This window comes from Bufo bufo, chromosome 7 (assembly GCF_905171765.1).
Source record: "Bufo bufo chromosome 7, aBufBuf1.1, whole genome shotgun sequence".
Lineage (NCBI taxonomy): Eukaryota > Metazoa > Chordata > Amphibia > Anura > Bufonidae > Bufo > Bufo bufo.
This window is the reverse complement of record NC_053395.1, coordinates 38,897,197-38,914,229: the sequence shown is the minus strand read 5'-3', so window position 1 is coordinate 38,914,229 and position 17,033 is coordinate 38,897,197. Positions and strand designations below refer to the sequence as shown.

The window sequence follows — 17,033 nt, the reverse complement described above, 5'->3', positions numbered from 1 at the left end:
TCACTCTTTTTTTATAGCCTGTAACACAGTCGATCCTCACCGTTGCGAGCGATTGCCTCCGTGTTTTTGATGTTTATGTTTAATGTAAGGCCGGTGTAAAGGAGGGGACGCTGCTGATCCCTTTCCAATATAATTGTGATCTGAAATGCGCTGTGCTGATGCGTGTACTGTTTGTACACGTTCCCCGCTGAATACATTGTGGGCCCTGGCTGTATCCTGGCAGCGGCAGTCTCTCTTCAGCGGATGAGTCAGATGTTTAGCATTTTGGCCTTGGACGCTGTGTAGAACCCCACCCGGTGATAGTATGCAGGCAGGACTGACGTACTCGCCATGTGCGGTATTTGTGGTAAAGGTTTCCTAATGGTTGTTTGTCTCTGTTTTGACAGATCGTAAACGTAAAAAGAAAAGGTTTTCCCTCCAATTTACTTTTTTCTTTCCTTTTAGGCTTAGGGGGGTCATTTATCAAACTGGAGTAAAGTAGAACTGGCTTAGTTGCCCATAGCAACCAATCAGATTCCTCCTTTCATTTTGGAGAGCTCCTTTGGAAAATGAGAGGTGTAATCTGATTAGTTGCTATGGGCAACTAGGCCAGTTCTACTTTGCACCAGTTTGATAGATGACCCCCTTAGTTCTTAGGTAAGGAGAAGCTATGCTAAAGACCAAATACTTTTCACAGCTGAAGTTCTGCTGCAGTTGCACCCAGTGTAGGCAATCCTCTGAGATGAATACATCAGCACAATGTATTATTTGTCTTGGCAGCTTAGGGTATGTTCACATGGCAGTGTCCGTTCAGCATGTGCAGCATACCGCCGACCGGTATATTTGTCTTGGCTATTTTCCCTTGTCACATTTCAAAGCTTGTTAAGGCTACTCTCACACTGCCGTTTTTTGGCTTTCTGTTTGGGAGATCCGTTCAGGGCTCTCACAAGCGGTCCAAAACGGATCAGTTTTGCCCTAATGCATTCTGAATGGAAAAGGATCCGCTCAGAATGCATCAGTTTGTCTCCGTTCCGTCTCCATTCTGCTTTGGTGTCCGTCTGACGAAACTGAGCCAAACGGATCCGTAGGTCAATGGGGACGGATCCGTTCTCTGGCACAATAGAAAACTGATCCGTCCTCCAATGACTTGCCTTTCAATGGTGTTCAAGACAGATCTGTCTTGGCTATGTTAACGATAATACAAACTGATCCGTTCTGAACGGATGCAGACGGTTGTATTATCTGAACGGATCCGTCTGTGCTGATCCATGACGGATCCGCACCAAATGCGAGTGTGAAAGTAGCATAAGAAGTCATAAGTCGTCATAATAGTAGTATACCATTGCAGTCTGTGGTACAAGCGATCAGAGCATATTCAAGTTGTAAAGGGGCTAAATAATATAATTAAATATGAAGTATTAAAAATACCACTTGGAACCGAACCAGAGTTCGGGAAAGATTTTTTTTTTTTTTACACTACTAATTAATTTCTTAAGTTATTACCCGAAGTCTCGTGAGACTTCGCGTAGCAATAACTTTGGCTCATCGTAGCCAATACATTCTAATACTGTACTGAGCTCCTGCTCCGTACAGTATTGGAACAAAGTTTTATGCGAATCGACTTCGGATGTTTTCATCCGAAGTAGATTCGCTCATCCCTAGTTACGACTACCCTGCAATCCAGCAGCAGTGGTCGTGCTTGCACACTATAGGAAATGAAGATCATACATCCTATAATGCATGACAACTAGTGTTGAGCGAACTTGTGTTTTAAGTTCGGCGTCTAAAGTTCGGGTTATCGAAGAATCCAGTTATGGATTCTAAATTTCGTTACGGTCCGTGGTAGCGGAATCCATAACTCGATTCTTCGATAACCCGAACTTTAGACGCCGAACTTAAAACACAAGTTCGCTCAACACTAATGACTACCTCTTTCTACCAAAGCTAGAACCAGCCCTGTACCTCACATGGATCCAGAGATCTCCACATTCATTGCTCTGCTAGATTTAGATCAAGATGGTAGCTCGGAGGTGTGTCCTTTCTTCAGGGGCGTGTCCATTTTGCTGCAGCTCTCTCCTTACCAGAGCTTAAGGGGACTGTCCTTCTCTGTGACTAGTGTTTAGCGAATGACTTGGATCCGAATTTCCTCGTGCTTCGTGGTAACAAATCCATTTTCCCTGAATGGTTGTAAATTTAAAAAATAAAAATCATACTTGCCTCATCCATTTGAGCGCAAATAGCTGGTCGCTGCCTTCTTGATGTCATGTAAAATCCTGTGCGTGGTGATGTATGATGTCGTCTCAGGCCGTGTGAGATTTTCCCCTAGATCTTCAATCAGGATGGCGTCAGCTGGCTCTTTGCGATCAAATGGATGAGGCTAAGTAATGATTTTTATTTTTTTATTTTACACTGTAGTATTGCTGTCACATGCAGCTATGAATGCGGCATCTGCGAGGTAAAATGATAGGGAGCGGCGATTGTACCCCCCCGTCATTGCACCTACTAATTACAAAGAAATGTGCTTCGTGACAAAGTAATTTGTCAAAGGAAATTTTTTTAAAATATTTTTTGGTAAAATTCAGCCAAATTTTTCAATATTTCGCTCATCTCTATCTGTGACTATCTCCGCTTCTAACTGTAGATACAGCAGGTGGCAGTTGAAGGATGGAATGGAACATGTGCGACCACCGCAGCAAGGTGGACAGAGAAATAAGGATAAGAACCAACAGCAGGTGGCGCTGTACATGCGGTCTTCCTGTTCTGTCTAGCAGTTCTGACCCCACTGCCCTTACCTGACGCCTGTTTGACCTAGGCTACATGCGCAGGAACGTTGTTTGTTTCCGTGTCCGTTCCGTATTTTTTTTTTTGCGGATAGGATGGGACCCATTCATTTCAATGGGTCCACAAAAAATGCAGACAGCACACAATGTGCGGTCCACATCAGCATGTCCGCTCCGTAGCCCTGCAACAAAAATAGAACATGTCCTAGTCTTCTCCGTTTTAGGCATTGTTACAATGGATCTGCCAAAAAACGGATGACAGCGTTTTTTGTTTTTTTTTGTTTTTTTTTTATCCGTGTTGCGTTCTGCTGAAAAAATGGCCATACATTCATGGAAGTTTCACAAATTTCTGTTTAATTTAAAGAAAAAGAGAAATCCTGTGAGGGATGGGGCATGCTTCATACTGGAACAGGAGAACACAGTTGTGACTACAGGACTACTACTGTGCGGACGTCCGCTACTCATTAACCCTTGTGTTTCAGAAGAAGGTGAAAAGCTTTGTTTCCTGTTTAGTCTATGGAGATTCCTGCGCAGTCAGATTACAGTTCACCCTCCTAAACAGAAGTCTTGTGGTCAGAGGGTTGAATAGGAGCTTCTGCAGGTTTATCGCTCCTGGTCATGTCCGTCGGGAGAGGGAAAGGGCCAGAGCTGTGGTGCACAGAGCAGCTCGGGCCGCCCTTGGTGCGCTTAATGTATAATTATAGCATGGGAAGAGAGCCGTGCCTGGCATTGCAGGCAGTTAAAAACTTATAGGGAATTTGTCACAGAGTAAGCATATTAAAGGGGACAAGTGTCTGGTCGACAGGGGTTTGACCGCTGGGGCCCCTGCCAGTCATGACAATGGGATAGCTGGAGTGCAAGTGCTCGGCTGTCTCCAGGCGCCCCATAGAGCAGAATGGAGTGACGGCGCATGTACATGTCTTCCACTCAATGCAAACAAGGGGACATGGGCTCCCGTTCTTGTGATCGGCGGGGGGGCCACTGCCAGTCAGACACTCTTCCAGTATCTTGCTATTAAGGGAGGAGTTGTTGTAATGTAACAACCCCTTTAAACCTGGCACAATGCCTGGTAGGGCTGCCCTTGCCGCCCTAATCCGTTTCAGCATTGAGACATAGGGCCAGATTTATCATTAGCTCAAGTCAAAATAATGGAGTGAAGGTCGCAAATTTTTGCGCAATTGCTAAAACGGTGCAACAATTTGGGACTTTTATTGGCTCTGCGCTATGCTCGCCAGTTTTCTGAAAGGCGGCGTGTTTTCTTATGTAAATCTCTAGACAGATTTACTATTGCGACAATTTAAAAAGTTGCAAAAAACTGCGCAAGTTCACTCCAGCAAGGACCATGCTCATCTTGTGCGACTTTTTCGTAAAGACGTGCGACTTTTGTAAAGCCGCTTACTGAAGGACAAACTGCTACCGTCAAACCACATTTATCACAGTATTAAAGGACCATTAATAAATCTGACTTCGCCAAAAGTGACTTTGGACATGTGTAAAAGTGGAGTAAGATGTGAGTGTAATGATAAATCTGCCCCATAATCTTTTACAATTATGCAAATGAGGCCTAGCTCCTCCTCCTCGTTCTCCAGCGCTAGACCCTCCCTGTAATCTCACGCCTGCAGCCTACCGCGCACCCTCAGTGCATACACAGTAGTCTTCTCTACGTCGGGGCCAGGACCATGAAATCTCCTGCACGTGCGTAGAGTGGGTGGGCGATTTATATGGCGCAGGATTACAGGGCCAGGCGGGAGTTGCTTCTGATACCTGTTTCTGCCAATTAAGTGGGTGGGGGAAGGTCTAGGGCCGCAAAGTGTTGGAGCGAAGGTGCACTGAGTGACTAGCGCCAGCCCTCGGTGCACTTTAGGCCTGATTTGCACAATTTAAAAGATTACTGAAAAATGTAATGCCGCATTAGTTTTGGGTGAAGAGGGCTCTTACTCAGCTGGGGCAGTCCTACCTGGCATTGTGCCTGGTTTAATACTCCTCCTACTCCTGGTCAAAGATGCTCTTTAGAATTCATTCAGATGGCCGTATGCTGTACGCAAAAAATGCATGCTGTATTTTTGCACCAGAGCCTAAAATGGGGCCACATGTTTCATTTGTTTTGCGGAGCCGTGGAATGGAAGAAAAAGGCTCCATAGAAGTAAGTCTGCATCTAATCCGCAAAAAACGGATCCGCATTTTGGCGGACAGCATACAGCTGTCTGGATGAGCCCTTAAGGCTAGTTTCAGAGGAGCTGCGAGAAACACGCTCCCTATGGAAGCAGGATTTTCCATCCTGAACTCTGCTCTGGCCTCACTGCATTGTAGTGGTTTATAATGCTTATCATTACTGTTGAGGTTGGGCAGGGACACGCAGCATTATAAGGCTTAACGCCGTGAGCAGAGTTCAGGATGGGAAATTACCCTCCCACGCCGAACGTCTTTCTCACAGTGAACTTGCTTGTCTGACACTAAACTATGGGCTCTTTCACACGAGCGTGTCCCTTGTGGGAATTGCGCTCTGCGTGAGAGAGGGATCATGCGTTCTGGACTACAGAAGCGCACTGCATCATCCTGATAATGCTGTGTGCCTCTGTCTGACCTTTCTGTAACAGAATCATACTGACAGCTTTATGTCAGAACGCACAATCCCTCTCACACGGAGCGTGATTCCCACAAGGGACACTCTCTCGTGTGAAAGAGTCCTAAAGGTGTCCATGCACGATGGGAAGAAAAAAAGTTGGTCGGACGCTCTTGTTTGCAGACACAACATACACACTGTAAGGCCTCTTTCACACTACAGTATGTCCATTTCAGTGTTTTGCGTTCCGTTTTTCACGGTTCTGTTTTTCCGTTTTTTTGTTTCCGTTGTGTTTCCGTTTCGGTTCTGTTTTTCCGTTCCGTTTTTCCGTATGGAGTATACAGTAATTACATAGAGAAAATTGGGCTGGGCATAACATTTTCAATAGATGGTTCAGAAAAAAACGGATCGGAAACGGAAGACATAAGGATGCATTTCCGTATGTGTTCCTTTTTTTTGCGGACCCATTGACTTTAATGGAGCAACGGAATGTGATTTGCGGCCAAATATAGGACATGTTCTATCTTTCAACGGAACGGAAATACGGAAACGGAATGCATACGGAACACATTCCGTTTTTTTTTGCGGAACCATTGAAATGAATGGTTCCGTATACGGAACGCAAAAAACGGACCGCAAAACGGAAAAAAAAAACGGTAGTGTGGAAAGAGGCCTAAGCCATATTGGCCATTGCAGTCATCACACCAGCCATTCGTGTCCGAATCTGGTTCCTTTCAGGCGATAATGATCTGTCATTGTTAAAGGGGTTGTGCGGTGTCAGAATATTGATGACCTGTCCACAGGCAAAGTCATTCTTTCCAGATCAGTAGGTATCTGACTCCTAACACCCTTGCTGATCAGCTGTCTGAAGAGGGTGTGGCCTTGTGCGCTACAAGGGAGACGGCGAGCAGATAAACAGTAAACTCTGCAGCGCTCGTATGGATACACATGTCAGCGCCCGCGCGGTGTCCTTGCATCGCCCTTACAGAACTTATTGCGCATGCGCCAGCTTCCCTCGACCCGGAAAGGTAGAGCGGAGTGGCACGACCTGGCGGGCGCAGGAGCAGCTCGAGCTAAGCTGGCGCATGCGCAATGAGTTCTGTGAGGCCGATGCCAGGACACAGCGCGGGCGCTGAGTGGGATTACGGGTGCAAAAACCGATAAGTCGTGTGCATCAGGCTTAAACCTGTCAAGGGATCAAACTTTCATCATTGATTTACATCTTTTACATAGGCATAAGTGATTGTCAGCTCTTGTTAACAAGGGAGGTCCTGCTGCTGACCGTGCGTGTTTCTCATTTTGTGGGACATCTGGCCCATAATAGAACAGTGCTATCCTTGTCCGTGATGTGGACAATAATGCAACATTTTTTTTTATTTTTTTTTGCGGGCCCATTGAAGTGAATGGTTTCTCAGCCGGCAATCTGTATCCCAGTGTGAGACTGGCGTTCGTTACCACAGCCCTACAACAAGACCCCTCTTGAGCGATAATCCCGCAGACACGACCTCACACTGCCAGCTTGTTTCTCGTCGGAGCTTTTCGGCAGCTGTCTGGCCCTGTGCATCTGCCACATGTTGCTCAAAGACACGTGCCTGTTGGCTGATGTGACGGACTCTTGTTTGGTCGAGAGGATCTGTATAATTAGTCCATTGATGGAGAAGTCTTGGGGATATCTTAGCCAAGTCTCAAGTGTTCATAAGGACGCGCTGTGGTTCTCAGGATTCCAGCTTGAGTGGCCGCGCGCGGTGTTCTCCCTGCAGATCTCTTACTGACAGGTTCATGTAATGGAGTGCAGGTGTGGCTGGGCTCGCACCACATAGACATGTATGTAATCCAGCTATGTACATGACAACCTACTGATTTACCCCCCCCCCCCCCCCCTTCCCCGCTGGCTCTAAGGGTGCACCATGGTTACATCGAATTATCGAGCCGCTTCTCGCTTGCCGTGGTCTCAAGATGCAAGTGCAGGCGCCGCCCTACAATTAGCGGTCAGCGTGAGGTGGCACCCGCCTCTCCTCCTTGTATGTAATAACATCCTAAATGAACGAAAGCGGTCACTGAGGTGTCGTGGTATGGTTAGTCGTACCCCATTTACATGCAGTGGAAGAAATCTGCGCAGAATAATGAGTGCGCAGAAGAGTTAAATATCCAAGGAACCGACACCATTTCCATGGATTTCACGTAATGCAGATTAGCTTCATGGGCTGGTCCACATGCAGATCTGTTGGCGCGGCCGCAGCAGCAGCATCTCTTTCTGCCTATTACTATGTCAAATCAGACACTTCCTTTTAAGGGGCTATTCACACACCGTATCCATTTTGTGGATCCGTAAAACACTGATACTGGCCATGTACTTCCCACATTTTGTGATCCCACACAGTCCACCCCGTTAGAAATGCCTAATGTCCGCAAAACAGACAAGAATAGGACATGCTTTATCTTTTTTGAAATGAATGGGTCCGCATCCGATCCACAAAAAATGTGGATTGGATGCGGGCCAAAAATATGGTCCTGTGAATGGCCCCTAAAGGGTATGGTTCTTTCACAATGATATGATTATAGATCCGTGACGGCTTGCATGATTATATTTGACCCAAATTTTGGATGTCCCTGTGGGAGAAAAAATGTAGGTGTACAGATTTAGGTCACTCTTTAAAGGGCTTCTGTCACCCCCCAATTTTTCATTTTGGGCTACTTAAAATCCATATACTGCGATTTTTCTATATATATAGTGCTCTTACCCTATAGTATAAGGATTTTAGGTAGCCCAAAAACGAAAAATGACTTTTGGGGGGTGACAGAAGCCCTTTAAATCCCATTGTACGATTCACAATTTGTCTGCCTTGTTGTTCAACATAAAGGGTTGTCAGTCCGCAGGGTTCATTATTTCTCTTGAACCACAATCCAGTCTTTTTTTTTTTTGGCCCAATTTCATGCACAATGGTGCCAGATCATCCCTCCGCAAACCCTGCAGACTGGTCTTAAAGGGAATCTGTCATGAAATCCATCCTATTAAAACCAGCTTACATGTGTGAGCCCTTTCCAGCGGGATCTAATGTTCTGCTCCCATGTCGCTCTGTGGCCTTATTGCTCGCCGGGCGCCCGTACTGCGCGTGCGCCGAATACTGGCAACCGCACTGCTATCAGACTTCAGGGCCAGGCGTGAATAAGTCTACACTCCTGGCCCTGTCAGCCGAAGAGGTGGGGGGGGGGGGGGGGGGGGTGACATGTAGAGTGTGCGGTACAACGGCAACTCCCTTGTTGAACCCAGGGCCTCATTTACAGTTTTCAGGTTCCGGTTTTCCCTGCAATAAGGCCACAGAGCGACGCAATAGCAAGAACGTTGGACATGTAAGGGTACGTTCACATCTACGTTGACTATAATGGGGTCCTGTGGTGGTCCTGCCGCCTTCTGGCATAAATGCTGGCTTCCGGCCAGACCAAAAACATTGCATGCAACAATTTTTGTCTGGCCTGCACGTCTGCCAAATCGGGTATGCTGCCAATGTGAACGTACCCTAAGCTGATTTTAACAGGATGGGTTCGATGACGGGTTCACTTTTTAAAAGGATTTATGCCGTTGAGAGAGAAAAACAAAAAACATGGGCTGTGTCTAGTATGACATCCCGGACCTGTTCATGTGAATGGGACCAAACGGTCTGCAACACCCAACACAGGCCACGGACCAGAGCGGATCTGTTTCTGGAAGAAAGCGGCGTTTTTTTCCCCACCTTTTAGTTTGCATAGGAACCTTTTTAGGTATACAGGAACTTGGACACTGCTGCCTACGGGGAGCCAGGCTGGAGTCGGACAGGTTCCTGGAAACTCCACCCAATGTTTTTCATCCTTTTTGATGACTTTTATAAATTGGTGGTTGCGTAGTATTGCAGTTTGTTGATGTCCAAGTCCTAAAGACGAAAGGAGGAATTTATCTTCCACTTTGATAGTTTCTGGCTTTAAAAAAAAATAAAAAAAATTGGTCACAAACCCCGGGTTTACAACTTTTTGAACTCCAGTAGCGTTTCTACTCCACCCTAGTCACTTTCTGAAAAGGGTGGGGTGCAAGTTCTCTGACAGAAATGATGACTTGGGGTACTTTCACACTAGCTTTTTTTCTTTTCCGGCATAGAGTTCCGTCACAGGGGCTCCATACCGGAAAGGAACTGATCAGGCATATCCCCATGCATTCTGAATGGAGAGAAATCTGTTCAGGATGCATCAGGATGTCTTCAGTTCAGTCTTTTTGACTGATCAGGTGGAAGATGATACCGCAGCATGCTACGGTTTTATCTCCGGCCCAAAAAACTGAACACTTGACTGAATTCAAGTGAATGGATCCGCTGCGGCTGCCCCACGGACTGTGTTCGTGCATTGCGGCCTGCATTTTGCGGGCCGCAGCACGCCCACGGGGTGCACATGTTTGTGTGTAGGGGGCCTAAGAGCGGGGCTCTCTGATTGGATGCGCTTGCAGCCAGGAGAAGATAACCGCGCCCAGGAGAAATAAAAGTCCACGCCGAGTATAACGGAGTCGACTTGTTAGCATTTGAGGCGCCAAAAGATACGGGGACCACAGCAGACGAACGGGGGGTTCTTTAGAGAAAAAATAAAATAAGTGTCAAGACATCAGTGGGGGCCGCACTGTAAGGTAGGATAATTAGATTAAGGATATCCAGGGGAAAGATCCTCTTTAAGCGCACAGACTGGCGGAGGATGTGCTTAATTTATGATGCGGCATACACTTGGTCAGAACGCATCCTGCAGCAGCACACCGCTGGTAATGATGTAACTACAGTGTAAGACTTCTGTCAGCTCCCTTTTATCTTTCACAATGTTACCTTACGTAGTCTTGCAGCCTAGGTACACCATGCCTGGTTGTCCTGAGTAGTCAGCGCTTGTTCAGGAGTACAAGTCGGCACTGCTTGGGTGCCAGGGCAGCGTGCCGCCCACCTATGCCTCAGATCCCATTAACCTGGAGCGGAAACCACTCAATTGGCATAGATCCGGGTAAGGCTACTTTCACACCTGCGTTTAGGTGCGGATCCGTCTGGTAATCAGTTTGCATTACCACGAAAAAAAAAGAAAAAAGATAATGCAAACGGATCCGTTGCATTGAAAGTCAATGGGAGGCGGATCCGTTTTCAATTGCACCATAATGTGTCAGTAAAAACAGATCCGTCCTCATTGACTTACATTGTAAGTCAGGACAGATCCGTTTGGCTCAGTTTTGTCATACGGACATCAAAAGCTGCGTTTTGATGTCCGCCTCCAGAGCGGAATGGAGGCTGAACGGAGGCAAACTGATGCATTCAGAGCGGATCCTTCTCCATCAGCATGCATTGGGCTGAACTGATCAGTCTTGGGCCGCTTGGGAGAGCCCTGAACGGATCTCACAGGCGGACCCAGAAACGCCAGTGTGAAAGTAGCCTAAGAAAAGCGAGTTGACTGCAGCAGATGGGGTTCAGTTTAATTGAGAGTTGCAGCTGGGGAAAAAAGTCAAGAAATGGGAATACCCCTGAAGTTACTTTCTGAAGGCAAGCCCATGAAGAGTAACGCACGCTTCTCTCTTGCAGCTCCAGTTATTCCACTGCTGCGCTGGACTTTGAGAACTTGCATAAATTGGATCCTGTCTTTGGTTCCCCGAGAATGTCGCGGCGTAGTCTACGTTTGTCGAACACGACCGCCAACTTTTCTGATGATCTCCTCAACAGCAGTGTCGCCTCCAACGTCTCCTTCGCCGGGAGTGTTTCTAATGATATGTCGATTAACAGGTAAGATGGTTTCAGTATAAGGAGTAGAACCCCTTTTACCTTTTTTAAAAAGCATTTTTTTTTTTTTTTTTAAATCCAAAGCCTTAAATGGGCTGTAAAAGAATGGCCTGGTTTATGGCACCACCCCCCAATTGTGCCAGGCCTGCAAAGGGAAGATGACTTACCTGCTTCCCGGCGCTGGCTCCGCACTCCTGCTACTGAACTGCTAGGATACATCCAATCACTGGTCGCGGCGGACACTGGATATGACCCTTGTGTCATGTGACTATTTGTCATGTCGTAAGGGGAGCCGGACACCGCCGCAGCCAGTGATTTGGATATGGCGATGTCATATCTGATGTTGACATTGATTGAGCTCAAAGGAGCGGTGAGCCAGCATCGGGAAGCGGGTAAGTCGTTATCCCTTTGCAGGTCTGGCAGAATGGGGAGGTTTGCCAAACTTTCTTGCACAACCGTTTCAAAGGGGTTGTTTTTTACTTCAGAAAATGGCGTTTATCGTGTACAGAAAGTGAATACAAGGCACTTACTAATGTATTGTGATTGTCCATATTGGCTTGATTCATTTTTCCCATCACATTATACACTGCTCGTATCCAGGGGTTACGACCACCCTGCAATCCAGCAGCGGTGGTCATGCCTGCACACAATAGGAAAATGCGCAAGCACGACCACCGCTGCTGGATTGCAGGGTGGTCGTAACCCCTGGATACGAGCAGTGTATAAGCAAAGGAGGCGATATGGAGAATCACAATATATTAGCAAGTGCCTTGTATTAACTTAATCTACATGAAAAATCCCATTTGCTGGAGTGAGAGGACCCCTTTAAATTCTATCAGTAAATCAAGTCAGAGCGTTTGCTAAATCAAAGGTGACCTCCATTATGGCTGCCGTTCCTGTCAGTTTTTGCCTGGCCTTGCAGCAGTTCCTCAGTTTTCATGGTCTCTGCTGTTTGTCACTGACATACTAGACAGGATACAATTGTAGCAAACTCTCAGCTGTGAGAAGTATTGGGTCTGCAAAACACATTTCTACAGAATCTGCCTGTTTCAGCGGGGTCGGCTGACGAGCTGCTGTGTGTGAGGAGGACTGACTTAAGGGCCTTCTACACAGGCCGATTATTGGCCAAACGTTCACTGCCGATCATTGACCCGTATTAAAGGCCACCGATGGTCTGACGGATGGCAAGCTCCTGTTGGCTGGCTGCTGGGGCCATTTATACCAGCATAAGGCTCCTGCACACGAAGATGTGTATTTTGCAATCCGCAAAAAATATGGATGACGTCTGTGTGCATCCCGTATTTTGCAGAATGGAATGGCCGGTCCCTAATGGAACAGTCCTATCCTTGTCCGTAATGTGGACAATAATGGGACATATGGAATGCACAGAGTAATTTGCTTTTTTTTTTTGTTTTAGACCCATTGAAATGAATGGTCCTGCATACAGTCCGCAAGAAAATGTTTGTGTGTATGAGCCCTGAATAGTTTCTTTGGCAGCACGCCGCTCGCTGTAAATGGGGGATGTGCTGACCACTACAGTGTAAACGGACGCGTGCCTGTTCGTTTGAGCGATTATCTGCCCGTGTAAATGTCTTTAAACCAGCCCTGATCGACTTAATATATTGCCAGTCAACCCTCATTAGTGAGCAGAAGTCTGCCGTTCTAAATGGACCCGGAGTCTGGCCGTACACATTAGATCTATGTCGGCCGGACCAGACGATTGTAGGGAGCGTCGGATTTCAGGGCAGATGAGAATTGGGCAGATTGATTTCCACTTTCCGATCCCTTTATTTTTATTTTTTATCTTGGGGGAGTTGCGCTATTGCCGGTGGAGTCTGGCAGCTGCTTTCTCCCCGTTCGCTATATTCGCATGGTCAGCCGAGCATGCATGTGTATGGGAGCATCAGGGGAGAGAGCGGTCAGCCAAACCAGCATTCTCATGCGCATAGCCAGCTTTAGGCCTCATGCACGCGACCGTTTTGATCCGCACCTGAGCTGCAGTTTTTGCGGCTTTGATGCGGACCCATTCACTTCAATGGGGCCGCAAAAGATGTGGACAGCACGCCGTGTGCTGTCCGCATCCGTTGCTCCGTTCCGTGGTCCGCCCCCAAAAAAATATAACCTGTCCTATTCTTGTCCGTTTTACGGACAAGCAAAGGCAGTTATATCAATGCTTGTCCGTGCCATTCCGCAAATTGCAGAACGCACACGGACACATCCGTGTTTTGCGGACCGCAAAACACACAACAGTCGTGTGCATGAGGCCTTACCCTGACGTGCTATTAGATATCTTCATGTTCTGCCAGGAAATAACCTGCTGCCAGAGGTATCTGCCAGCAGCTTATCTCCCTACGTGAATAAACATGCATGCTGTGCCAATTACGAAGTGCCGGTTTTTTGCACCATCCTCTGCTCGTCCTCGTACTGTGGAGGTGATCGCTGCATGGAAATGTAACTCTTCTCCTCCGCTTATCGAGAAGGAACGCTTCCACCCCGATAATCGGCTGCTCCTCGCAGCGTATATCGTCTAACCAGTTCATACTGGGAGTGAAATCCTTTGTGCTTAGGGCTGTAAATGCCAACTTCACTACAGCTGGCTTGCAGGTTTATAGCGGCCATAGTGATACGGTGGCCGTGATGAGATCCACTTAGTAAGAAGAGGGTTTATGACAGCCAAGTATCAGAATTGAAAGTGGATCCGTGCCCAGTTCCCCTTATCTTACTGTAATCTCCCCTCCAGTAGGATAGAAGCACTCCTTACTGTTCTGGAGAGTAATTTAGGTGATAAGAGGTTCTCTGGAAATGCTCTGAATGCAGTTACCCCCTATAAGGGCCCTTTGACACGGGTTAGTAGAGCGGGTGCGGTGTGGGAACGAGGAGCGTACCTGCCCATCGGCTGCACCTGCATGGAGTGATTTATGTCCCGGTGTCTGCAGTACGTCCCTGTTCACACCAGCAGGCTTGCGTTTCTTGTTTGTCAGCAGTTATTGGCAACAAGCATTCTTTGCTGATAATTTGCCGATCCTCAGCTCGCGTAAAAAGGGTATTAAAGGGGTTGTCCGCTTGTGTTGTGCCTCTGTTATTCCTACTAGAAGTTTAGGAATGAATTGAGAGCAATCCAACACTATCAACCAGTGGTAGACTGCAGGGACAAAGCCCTAATAACACCCAATTCAGACCTCGGCTCACAGCCTCAGACTCCCAATGTTAATAAGACCCCAATAATACCTCAGCGCACACCCCAATGTAAATGACCCCCAGTCAGACCTCAGATCAGACCCCCTGTCAGACTTCAGAACCCCCCCCTTCCCAGTGGCTCAAAAAATGCTCCAGAATTATAACATGGGGAATGCAAGTAGGTACTGAAACAGACATGTCGGGAGCGATGAGGCCCTCTTTAAAGGGCTTTTCCAACCTATCCTCTGGATAAGGGTCTATTCACACGTTAGTATTTTGTAATCCGCAAATTTGCGGAACGAAATGCGGACCCTTTCGTTTCAATGACCCTGCAAAAAATGCGGACAGCACTCAGTGTGCTGTCCTCATTCGTTGTTCCGTTATGCAGATCCGCAAAAAAAAAAAAGCTTGCCCTACTATTGTCCGCAAAATGCGGTCCTTGGTCCCATTGTAGTCAATTAATTAGTCAAAAATTAATGTCATCTGCAACTGCGGATCTATTTTCAGGAAATGGAAAGAAATGTATTTATTTTTTAGTACCCTACCAACATATATTCCTCCTTCCGTGTGTTTTTTTTTTTTTTTCTTTTTGCGGGAAAAACTGAGCGGATGCGGATGTATAATTGGTAAAAACGGAAGGTTTTTGCAGAAATGCGGATCTGCAAAAAATGGAACGAAAATCTGGAAAAGAAAAATACTGACTTGTGAATGGACCCTATGTCATCAGTATCTAATCACAGTGGACGTCTGACACCCGCGACCCCCGCTAATCCAGCTGTTGGTGAAGGCACTGGCGCTCTAAGCGCCCACGCCGCCTTAACTTATTCTAGTCAGGTGACGTCCCATTCAATGGTCACATCAACCCGCATACGTAAGGAGTCCTTATTTAATGGAAGATGTAGATTGTGAACTTGGCCACTGTTTATTTCATTCCCTGTCATCGTACCGATCATTGTGTATTTCTTACTGTAGGTCTGGCAGACAGCGGCATAACAGCAGCATGCAGTCTTCTTCCAGCAACCGCCGTCTGTCGATGAAAGGGGTTGCCAACGCCTCTTTTCAGAGCAGCTTCAGCACGCACGTCACCGACACCTCCACGTTGTCCACATTATTAGACGAGTCATCGATACGGGAGCAGACTGAAGTGGACCACCTGTGGGGTGAGTGGATATGTCCTGCTAAATTGAGCTTTAATATGCTCACCTGGGTGATACAGATGCAAAAATTTGTCAGAGGAAGTGACCCCAGTCTGGCAATCGGCAGTTCTCGGCGAAGAAAGCCGCCTCTGGCATACTCCTGACCCCACCTGTGCCTAGGGTTTGACGTTTCTGGCTAACGTTCTCCTAGTTGATGGAGCAGAGACATGCCTCCGCTGTGTCATAACTCCACCTTTATTTTTTTGACATTGCGGAGTCCTGTGGAAACATTGCTTGGGGCCGGCTTAGTGCCAGGTCTCCTTTGACTTGGAGACTTCTATGACAGGGGTCAGCAACCTTCAACACTCCAGCTGCTGTGAAACCCAAACTCCTAACCAAAAATCACTGTGTGGTCTAATTACACAAAATATGAAACCACACACAATACAAATTCATTCTCGATTTAATCGAGATTTATCACCATTAAATAAAGGATGAATTTTTATTCGGTGTGTGTGATTTTCATAATTTCGGTGTTTTGCTGTGGAACTACAACTCCCAGCATGCACACTTGCTTGTCTATTCTTGTAAGGCCTCTTTCACACGAGCTTGGCAGATTGGCTCCGGGTGCGTTCAGTGAAACTTGCACCATTTTGCAAGCAAGTTCAATCAGTTTTGTCTGCGATTGCTCTCATTGGGTGCAATGCGTTTTGATGCGTTTTTCACGCGCGTGATAAAAAAATTGAAGGTTTACAAACAACCATCAGTGAAAAAAGCATCGCACCCGCACTTGCTTGCGGATGCAATGCGTTTTTCACTCAGGCCCATTCACTTCTATTGGGCCAGGTCTGCGTGAAAAAACGCAGCATGTAGAACATGCTGCGTTTTTCACGCAATGCGGAACTGATGCGTGGAAAAAAACCGCTCATGTACACAGACCCATTGAAATGAATGGGTCAGGATTCAGTGCGTGTGCTATGCGTTCACGTCACGCATTGCACCCATGCAGAAAACTCGCTCGTGTGAAAGGGGCCTAATTGTTCTTGTAAAAGTTGTAGTTTCCCAACAGCTGGTGTGCCGGAGGCTGCTGATCCCTGATGAGGTCCCATTCACACAACCGTATTTATAGTCCGCATCTTTTGCGGATCAGACGCAGACCCATTTATTTCAATGGGCCTGCAAAAAAATACGGACAACACTCCGTGTGCTGTCCGCATCCGTATGTCTGTTCCGTGGTCCCGCTGAAAAGATAGAACATGTCCTAATCTTGTCCGGTTTGCAGACCAGAATAAGCATGATTACAATGGATCCGCAAAAAAAAGTGATCTGTATTTTTTTGTGGCTACATACAGTCTTGTGAATGCACCCTAAAAGTAACAGCAGAGGTACTCCAGCAGTGTTGTGCTCCGCGCACATTTGCGTCAGGGGCTCTGGCTCGGCTATTTCTGTCGGCCCCAGTGCGCTCCCATTCACTTCTGTGTGGAGCCGGCTAGGTGGTGGCCGAACCAGAGTCCTCCTGCCACCACCTTGCGGGTCTCCGTTCTCGGTATAGGTGCGGATCCCAGGGGTGGGACCCGCACCTATAAGACAATGGGGGCTTTTCCTAGCGATGTGCCCCCATTGTCCATGATGA

General features: G+C 47.1%; 1 protein-coding gene across 4 annotated transcripts in view; it reads left to right on the top strand.

Annotated features, from left to right (window-relative positions):
* SUN1 (Sad1 and UNC84 domain containing 1) overlaps window positions 1-17,033 on the top strand; it is a 62,623-nt gene that overhangs the window by 13,615 nt on the left and 31,975 nt on the right. For all 4 annotated transcript variants that reach the window (XM_040441905.1, XM_040441904.1, XM_040441903.1 and 1 more), the window contains 2 exons: window positions 10,893-11,090; window positions 15,237-15,424. In XM_040441905.1, coding sequence (XP_040297839.1) covers window positions 10,966-11,090; window positions 15,237-15,424 — 313 coding nt within the window. In that variant the 5' untranslated portion in view covers window positions 10,893-10,965. The remainder of the gene's footprint in view (window positions 1-10,892; window positions 11,091-15,236; window positions 15,425-17,033) is intronic.